The sequence below is a fragment of the Eurypyga helias genome, unplaced genomic scaffold (assembly GCF_000690775.1).
Source record: "Eurypyga helias isolate BGI_N326 unplaced genomic scaffold, ASM69077v1 scaffold3892, whole genome shotgun sequence".
Taxonomy (NCBI): Eukaryota; Metazoa; Chordata; class Aves; order Eurypygiformes; family Eurypygidae; genus Eurypyga; species Eurypyga helias.
Window position 1 is genome coordinate 32,154 of NW_010233941.1, and position 9,315 is coordinate 41,468.

At 38.8% G+C, this 9,315-nt stretch overlaps 1 protein-coding gene across 1 annotated transcript; it reads right to left on the reverse strand.

Annotated features, from left to right (window-relative positions):
- Nucleotides 1-5,687: 5,687 nt before the first annotated feature.
- NPVF (neuropeptide VF precursor) lies at nt 5,688-8,992 on the reverse strand. The gene is made up of 3 exons (XM_010161862.1): nt 8,819-8,992; nt 7,055-7,427; nt 5,688-6,151 (listed from the first exon to the last, which is right to left on the reverse strand). Exons 1-3 carry the CDS (start codon nt 8,957-8,959, stop codon nt 6,144-6,146), a joined length of 522 nt encoding a protein of 173 aa, XP_010160164.1. The 5' UTR covers nt 8,960-8,992; the 3' UTR covers nt 5,688-6,143.
- Between the last annotated feature and the right edge of the window lie 323 nt (nt 8,993-9,315).

Sequence of the window (9,315 nt, forward strand, 5' to 3'; positions counted from 1 at the left end):
ATTGTAAATCTACTTATTTTGAACTGGAAATTCCAGGCTAAAGCTCCTCAGAGATGTAAGATGATCTATTGTATACTTTTGTGCTGGGTTTGGCTGGGACAGAGTTAATTTTCTTCACTGTAGGTAGTGTGGGGCTGTATTTTGGATCTGTGCTGAAAACAGCGTTGATAACACAGGGATGTTTTAGCTATTGCTGAGCAGTGCTTACACAGAGTCAAGGCCTTTTCTCCTCCTCACCCCACGAGCGAGGGGGCTGGGAGTGCACAAGAAACTGGGAGGGGTCACAGCCAGGACAGCTGTCCCCAACGGACCAAAAGGATATTCCAGAGCATATGATGTCATGGTCAGCGTATACAGCTGGGGGAAGAAGGGGTGGGGGGGGATGTTCAGAGTGATGGTGTTTGTCTTCCCAATTAACCATTACACATGATGGAGCCCTGCTTTCCTGGAGATGGCTGAACACCTGCCTGCTGATGGGAGGTGGTGAATGAATTCCATGTTTTGCTTTGCTTGTGTGTGCAGCTTTTGCTTTACCTATTAAAGTGTCTTTATCTCAAAGCACGGGTTTTCTCACTTTTGCCCTTCTGGTTCTTTGGGGGAGTGAGCGAGTGGCTGTGTGGTGCTTAGTTGCCGGCTGGGGTTAAACCATGACAACTTTGAATTTCAGTGATGCAAGTTAATTTAATATGTTTTCTTTGCTGTGAGATGGGGTGGCTTTAGGAACTAAGGGTGAAAACCCAAGAAGAGGTTTGAGTTAGGATATGCCTAATAGTTGCCTCTGTTTTTGGACCACTGCTCATCTATCACTTGTTACCAGTATATGCACAGATGTGGTATTTGCAAAGACTTAATGTGCCCTACAATATATGTATTGCATTGTGCGTGTCTCTGCTTCTGTGCTATGGTATGCAGCATGTGAAGCTTAGCTCCTGTTTCTAACATTTAACCATTTATTTCACTATGGCTGTAGTATCAAATATATGAGAGGAGAAAAGGGAAAAAAATGTTTTGCTATACATGAATCTGTAATTGAAAGGATTGAAAATATTTCAATTTGCTTATTGGCTGCCTCTAGCTATATATGTAAGATCAACACCCTGGGTCCATTACAAGAATTCCGAGAGAAGACAAAGAGGGAAATTTCTGATAAGTGCTTTTATTTCAAATCTGCTGAAAAAAAAAATGTTTTCTGGCTTGTGCCTATAATTTTCAATGTGCTGCAAGAGACAAAGTAGCTGGATGTCCTACTAAGGACAATGAATGTGGTAACTGATAAGTGTGGTAGAAATCAATTGTTACGAGCATCAGAGATGAGGTAAATTTATTGAGTGCAAAAGCTTCACAAACCAGAACAGGTGTCCTAAATATGACAAAACGGGGAAAGAGCTAAGTGGTCAGCAAGTTGCACAAGCTGGGAACAGTTAAAGGCTTCTACCTACCTGCACCATTACTGCTGTTGAGTACTAAACCTTCTGCTGTGCAAGTGACTTGGTGAGGGACTTGGGGTCAAAGTTATAAAGGTATATAAGGAAATAGAAATAAAGATTCTTTTGTGAAGTAACAGTTTTGTCTTAGCTTTGTATCTTCCAAGCTTGAAGGATCGTAGAATCACAAAAAAGCCTGGGTTGGAAGGGTCCTCTGGAGATCATCTGGTCCAATAAAGATTCTTTTGTGAAGTAACAGTTTTGTCTTAGCTTTGTATCTTCCAAGCTTGAAGGATCGTAGAATCACAAAAAAGCCTGGGTTGGAAGGGTCCTCTGGAGATCATCTGGTCCAACCTCCTGTTGAAAGCAGAGACTTAAAAGAAATGATCTGCTGAGGTGCTGCTCTGTGACACAAAGCAGTACTTGGTGCCCCTGAAAATCTGGGATGTAACAAAATGAATTTTCCTGTGCAAGGTTTTTCTGACCTATGTCTGTCTTCATCCTCTGATTCCTTTTTTTAATATTTGCAAACAGTACCAACAACCTACTGGTTTTCCGTTTACTTTATGCACTATCCGCATGTTGGAGGATGGTCATAAAGGGATAGAATAAACTTTAATAGCATTTAATATCTTCTGGTTTTAGAAAACTATTGAAATCATATACTTTTCTTATAATAGAAGTAGAGTGGTAGCCTATAAATATATCTGAGTTTTCTGAAAGCTTATCTGGAATATTTCTTACACCAGTTAACTCCAGGGCTCTAAGTGGAGAATTGGGATGACATCTGTAAGAGAATGCCATTTTTTTCTGGTTTTCACCAAAATTTTAATTGGATATGGTTCCAGGTAAAGCTATAGGACCAAACTTCTCGCTAATCACTTCATAGGATCTGTGTGCATAGGTATGAAAAGAAAAATTGCATTTTACACTGTACATAATTTTTCTCTTCCTAATAGCCCATTTTTTCTAGTCCATATTCTATGCTACAAAAGATCTGAGTGGCACTAGCTGAGGCCCTTCTACACCTTATGTCATCAGGAGAGCAGCATAAGTGTGAAATGGGTATCTTTGGGTGTCCATGCATCTGTGCTAGGTGTACTTTAGTGGGTGTCGCTAGTGAAGACATTTCCAATTCCTGCTAATGGGAACTCTTCAAGGGGGGACAATTTCTAAAATGTGTTTTTTAGTGTTTGGAAATTTCTAGTGATCTGTGATGACCAAGGCTAGCCCAGTTGTCACCTTTTGAAGAAAATGCAGAAGGCAGTTGCAAAAGTTGTTGAAGTGAAGCTGAGACTGATACATTTCAAATGCCAGATGCCCAAGTCTTTGATTCCTCTGAGGGTAAAACAAGAGTGTCTCTTTACATTCCACTAAAGCTGTCCAAATGATAGATTGAAATCAACAACATGATGAGCCCTCAGTCTTATAAATTAATCAGTAGATTGTCAGCTGTCCTCTCTATAAGCTTAAGTCAGAATCTAAAATAAGCCGGGTGTTGTTTTTGCATGGAAGCTTTAATAACAGACATAAATACTACGTGTATGGCAGGAAAGGCTTGGAGCTCCTGAACCTTACTAGAATTCATGCTGGTAAGCCTCTATAGTCTGTCACTTGATTTACTTGAGTCCTTTCCTTGCTTTTTCCCAATTCATGAATAATATCTGTATATGGATAATAAATAATCTGGTGAGTAACAGCTATAGCAATGCATGTTGCCTGTTGTCCTCCTTCTCTTCCCATTGCACTATCCAGTGATTGTTTTCTTGGCTCACATGCTCTCAAATCAAACAAATTTTGCACAGCATAGCATAATTCCTCCTTTATGTACTTTTCACCTAGCTCTTCCTCTGCTGAGGGAAAATAAATCAACAGCTATCTCCTGTATCTGTGCTGTGGAGCTGGCAGTAAGAGGGCAACCTAATTGTACTTGCTGCTGGGCCAATGTTTGAGCTTCTGCTTTCCTCCCATAGCAGCCATCATTAATGCCAATTGATGTGTACCCTTTCCCTGTTGCTAGGTGATACGTGCCTTAAAAAAAGCAGCTCCTATTGCTGCTCAGAGATCCTCACAAATCTTGTTTGCTCTTGGTTCATATGATGTACAGTGAGATTTGCAGGACCAGAACACAACTCAAAGTTCAGGGTATTTCCTTCTGCTGTTCATTTGACTGTAAATCACTAAAAAATACCATGGTTTTCCTGACTACAGAAAGAATAACATCCTGTTCTGGTGGCAGGCAATGGCAAGACTTCTGCTTCATAGGAGTAAAGTCCTGGACTTTCCCCCACACAGACAATTTGTTGGCCAGTGTCCTTCAGCATGGAATTCACTGCAGTAGCCTAGTGTTATGCTGCAAAACTGGTGCAAAACTAGTGTTTGACCAGCACTTTTTAGGAAGTTTTCTGAGACTCAGAGAGAAGCCCCAGAATTTGTTTGGGCCTCTACTTTCAAAAGGTAAAATCTCTTTGTTTATAATCTGTTTAGATGTCCCTAACTCTTTGATATTTCAGGTCTGAGTGAGTAGAGATTAGGTATTCTCAGGACTGTGGTATTACTACTTTGGATTGAATTAAATTCACCAGCCACAGGTTGGATAGCGTTGTGTTTCAAGTAGATACATTAACTTTGTAGAGGAACGGCAACCCAGGTTCTGTCCCAACTATGAATTTATCTGATAAAAAGGATCAGTTTAATCAGAGTTTTTTCCAGTTTCCTCTGAAGATATGTGGAATGTAAGGATATCTGGTTACTGGTTATTCAGCATAAAAGACTAAGACAAGAGACAGGAGAAGTAATAAACTCAGATACCCAGACCCTGAGGAAGAGGAGATAAGACAGTAACAAAGAGCAGAACTCTTAGATCACTGATTGATGGGACCGTAAACGAACCACTCAACGCCTTGAAGAGGTTCAGCCAGAGCTCTGTAAGTGGTTATCATGGATCTCATGGGAAAGAGCAGACTCACAATGGAATATTTGAGAGGGCTTATAGAATCATATAAAACTTATTATGGGATGTTCTAAGTGATGTGGGAAAGTGCTAAAGTTATTTTAGGACGTTTAGGGGAGAGCCATAGACAGTAAAAGGGAGGATCAACATAGATGAAGGAAGAACAAGCATGGGAAAATGGAGAAGAGGGGGGATAAAAGAGGCCAGCTGCATGCAGTCAAGCTGCTGTCAATGGTTTTTGTCAGGTTATGCCCTGTGCCTGATCATCACAGTGTTTCTTATCTTCTTGTTAAACTCAATAATGGAATGTTTTCCTACGCGAGTGTGCTCTCTATTCTGTGTGCAGGTGTGTGTTTGTGATCACTACCAAATTTCCAGCCAGGCAAGCTGGTGAGTAGAGTGAGAGGTCTGAGTGCCAACAACTGGAGATAGAGGCCAAGGGTCAAAGGGCCCTGCAGGTCTGAGGGCTAGCAACTGAGAGACTGACAGAGAAACCATGGATCGGGACAGTGGAGGGACCAAGGGTCTGAGAGCCAGGTGTTAGAGAGACCACCAGTCTAGAGCAGCTACTGGAGGGACCTGTTTGCCTGTGTTTGGGTGGAAGACCGCTAGCAGGCTCGCAGTCTGATTAGCGTGCGAGTAAGAAGAGGATCAACCCATTTGTATGTTTATGTGAGTCTTGTTGTTGGTGTATCTGTGGAGACTAAAGGTGATGCTGTCTTGTCTGTTGGTAGTCAGCTGTGGCTGTATAGTCTGTATATGTACACGTGGGTTGCTTCTTCTGGGGATGCTTAGCCCCACCATTGGCCGGTCCTGGTGTCAAGATAATGCTGCATCTGAGGGCCAGAAGAAAGATTCCCTTAGATCCCATAGTCTACCAGCTTTGGCTTCTCTGTAACATGTGCAAATTCAGCTTCTCTTCAAATCTTGCTGAAAACTCAGTCTTGGAGGAATCCTAAATACACAGTATTCCCCTAGAAGGGAATGGTTTTCAAAAGAAATACATGGAAATATGGGCTTATAATGGAATAGCCCCTTCCACATGTGTATCTGGCAGCTGTAGTACCATTCACATTAACAGAGGAGTTGGGACACCCACAGGGCAGATGTTGTAGGACATTAGGGAGGACATTATCTCACATATAAAACCCAAGATAATTGTATTACAGTATGACTTTGGTTAGATGTTATTCCTCTGGGGGGGTCCAAGAAGGTAGGTTTTATTTGTGGCAAATTCTTGACAAGTCGCCTTTCAGATTTATGTCAAACATGACTCATAAACAACAGGAAAAGTGCTTTCTCTACATTTTACTTGATTTTCTTTAGCTGCATATGACACAATGGGTGCCGGTGGTTTTGATCCTGTTTCTATTCACATCGTAGGCTTCTTTTTATTTGTACCATGCTTCTTTATTCATACTATGTTTCTTTTAATTTTGCTTAAAATGCTTTCAATTATACAGCCATTGTTCTGGAATTAGGTTTTACAACCAACAGGACATAAGTCATGCAGAAGTAAATAGAATTTATACTACACTGCCACTGAAGTAAACTACTACAAGAATCACTACAATTATCATTGCCTTATATGTCAAGGGTTTTTACAGAGTAAGTACATTATTCGTAACATGAAGACAGGTTTGCATTTCAGTTCTCATATGTTTCCTTTTCGTGACCTTTAGTTTTGAAAACACATTGCAGCTTTTCCAGGTCTTTTAGTTTCTCTCTTCATGATTTCATTCCAGTATTAATGTAACTGTTAGAATTCATATCCCTAAGAATATCAGACAAATAAAACATAATCTGTTATAATCAGGTGAGACAGTGAGAAAGGAACTAAAGCAATCAAATTAAATAAGAAAGAATCTTGGCTTTTGATGTATTGGTTATTTTTCCTGGCCTGAATTTCTACTTTATGCGTGTGTCAGATGTAAGTCAGGGGTAGCCAACTGAAACTTGGCTCCAAGACAAATGGACAATTCAGATAAAGCAGCAGATATGATACGTAGGACTGCTATTGAAGAGCTGGTTTAAATTATTCTTAGTAATGGGCAGGAAATATTTTTTCCTATCCTGAAAAAATTTCTGAGATGGTAAAAAAGATTGTTCATCTTAACTTGGAATGAAAAATCAAAATCTCAAACATTATCTCAGTAAGGCAATCTGGGAAATAAAAAAAGTTTGGATGAGAAACCCCCCCAGCATTTTTTCAAAATGCTGCAATTCAGCTTGGATTTTTGTCTTTTTTTTTTTTGATAGAATTTGTATAAATTTAGAAAATAGAAGAGCAATTTTTGGGTAGTTTTCTTTGGTCATTTTATAGTGATGAAACGCGATATTTTAATGATTCTGAACCATTTTTTGCTAAATCTTTAAACTTTTCAAAATGAAACCTGATCTAAAAAACTGTTGTCAAACCAAATCTTGTCATATGAATATTTTTCACTTTGGCTATTTGGCATTGTCTCTTTAGAAAAGATATTATAAAGAGATTCTCTACTAGTTCTTGTGATGAGAATTTTTGATTTTATGAACTTCAAATCTTTCTTTTGCCAAATTGGACTCATATTGAAATGCTTAGGGAATATCCCTTGAAGAAGTCTGGTTGTATTTGATCATTGCTAACCTGATTTAATATGCATTTTAATATATGGCTTGAACGCTTGCGTAGTATTACCTGGTTCAGATTCCTGAACATCTTGAGACAGGTTAACGGGCAGTGACTTCCCAAATCTCTGTGGCAAATTTAGAAGTGATCGACTGGAAGTTTTAATAAGTGGAGACCTCCCAAGCCTTTGTGATACCTTTGGAACCCGTCTAGGTATGTTCTCTCCAAAAGCTCTCCCAAATCTCAGAGGAAAGTTAGCAATTGGTTTAATGCTTCTTTCTTCTAGATAATTTCTTCCAAATCTCAGAGGCAAATTAGCAACAGAATTTGGCATCTTGTTTACTGTAGGAGGGTTCATTTTGATTATGTTTTTTGATCCCCAGTCTTTCATTTCTTCAAAATTGAGACTCCTCTGCTTTTCTTCCAAGACATTATCTTTAATCTAAAGAAAAATAATTAAAAAAAGAATGCTATCATTTTATAGGTCATTACTCCAGCTACCAATCACGCAAAGCATTTATTTTCATATCTTCTTAGAAAGCTGCTGGGTAACACTCTTTTTTGGATATCTAATGCTTTTAAGCTGTATTTGCTAAATTCCATTGCAGTGTGAGATACTTTGTATGGATTACTTCATATGCAAACATTGTCCTGCTTACCTTTTCAATACACCAATCACGAGCACATCTCCATGTCAGTAACCACAACTGTTCAAATGGTGTCAGTTGGAAATATTGCTGGGCATAGGTGTGCAAGCAGCTCAAAATCTGCTTTCTGTGTCTATGCTGGCGTGCAGTGAAGAGCTGAGGCTAACGTATTCCCTGTCTCTTGATGTAAAGGGCAGCTGTTGTCTGAAAAATAGCTATATCAACATTGCACTTTTCTTTCAACATAACAGTCTTCCTTCCCTGGGCGTATTGAAAATCACTTATTTTTGCGACAAAAATAAGTTTCCAAGCCTTAATGGGAAATATGTACTAATAGGTTTTTTAATTTCAGTTAAAGACACAAATGCTACTAATCCTAATTTCAGTTCCTTAACACCCATTTGGTGACTTTCTCAGGAGCTTCTCCAGCTACTTGGAGAGAACGGGAAGGAACCATTTTAGTTCCTGTTCCATGATTAAAATATTAAATAAACTATCCCTCTGATTGGACCTGCACACCCCTTCTGAAGTATACAAAATCAGCAAGCTGAAGACCAGAGGATTTCACAAGCATAATTAAAGTTTTATTGTGATTTGAAGGATCTTTATTACACCAGTGATGATGAGTCAAAAAGAGAGGTTGGCTTTCCTTTCCTGGGGAATATTTGCAGGGCAGACAAGAAAAATAATACAGGTGAACTGTGCAAATTTGATTGGGCATCTATTGAGACATAATAAATGTGCAACCCTGCAAAGATATTTTTATAGTCAATTTCCAGAGTAGAATTTTAAGACCATTAACTGTATTAGATTTATAATGTTCTCTGTTTATCATTGCTCTTTGAGTATTACAAGCATGCCTTTATTAATTTCGGATTAATAATGTATCTGTTATATTATGTGCATAAAATACCTGACAGGAATGTTAATTGAGGCCCCACTGTGTAAGAAAGAAACATTTCAGAAAAAGTCTCAACCTGATCACAAGGCTGTATTACAAGAAAATTGAAACATGAATTGATTTACTCAATATGTGTGTCTGAGCAAATGAATTTTCTGAAAATTCTTTCAACATGCCTTTCATACTGCTAGCGCTGTAATGCTGAATGCCATGCAATGAGGTTAGGAGTCCCCAGGATCTGACCCACTGTTCTCCCAAATAATGTCATAGTAAAACAGATCTTACCTCGTAATATTTATCATCATCATCTTCTCTGCTCTGCAGACTGGGCTTCATCAATTCATCTAGGCACATACTATTCGATGTTAGAAAGGCAACTGTACCTAAAGCAAATAAAATAAACTCCTTGGTTGAAATGACTTTCATTTTTCTCAAATTAAGCTTACTTAGAGAGCTCAGAATCTGCACAGAAAACTGCCATCATTTTATATGATCAGAAGACAAAAAGATTGTGTTCCCTATGACATCAATCTTAAAAGCTTCAATTCTTAATAGTAATTAGGGAAGTAATTTGCATATATTTGAAGAATGTTGGGAATGTCTTTTGTAAACCTCTTTAACCAACATAGCTTCTTGATAAGGACACACTGACTTTACAAATGTTTTCTTCTGGTGAAATATGTCTTAATTAGCTGAATTTGAGAGCCACAACAGCAGGGACTTAAAACAGCCACAATGTTCCATTGCTAGTAGACAAAACCACCTTGTTTCTTTCTTTTGTA

What these genes read in the sequence shown, in the direction of transcription:
- NPVF (XM_010161862.1), bottom strand. Translation starts at nt 8,959, where the DNA reads ATGAAAGTCATTTCAACCAAGGAGTTTATTTTATTTGCTTTAGGTACA. An exon ending in ATGATGATAAATATTACGAG is followed by an intron (nt 7,428 to 8,818) that starts GTAAGATCTGTT and finishes ATTTTTCTTTAG; the next exon opens with ATTAAAGATAATGTCTTGGA.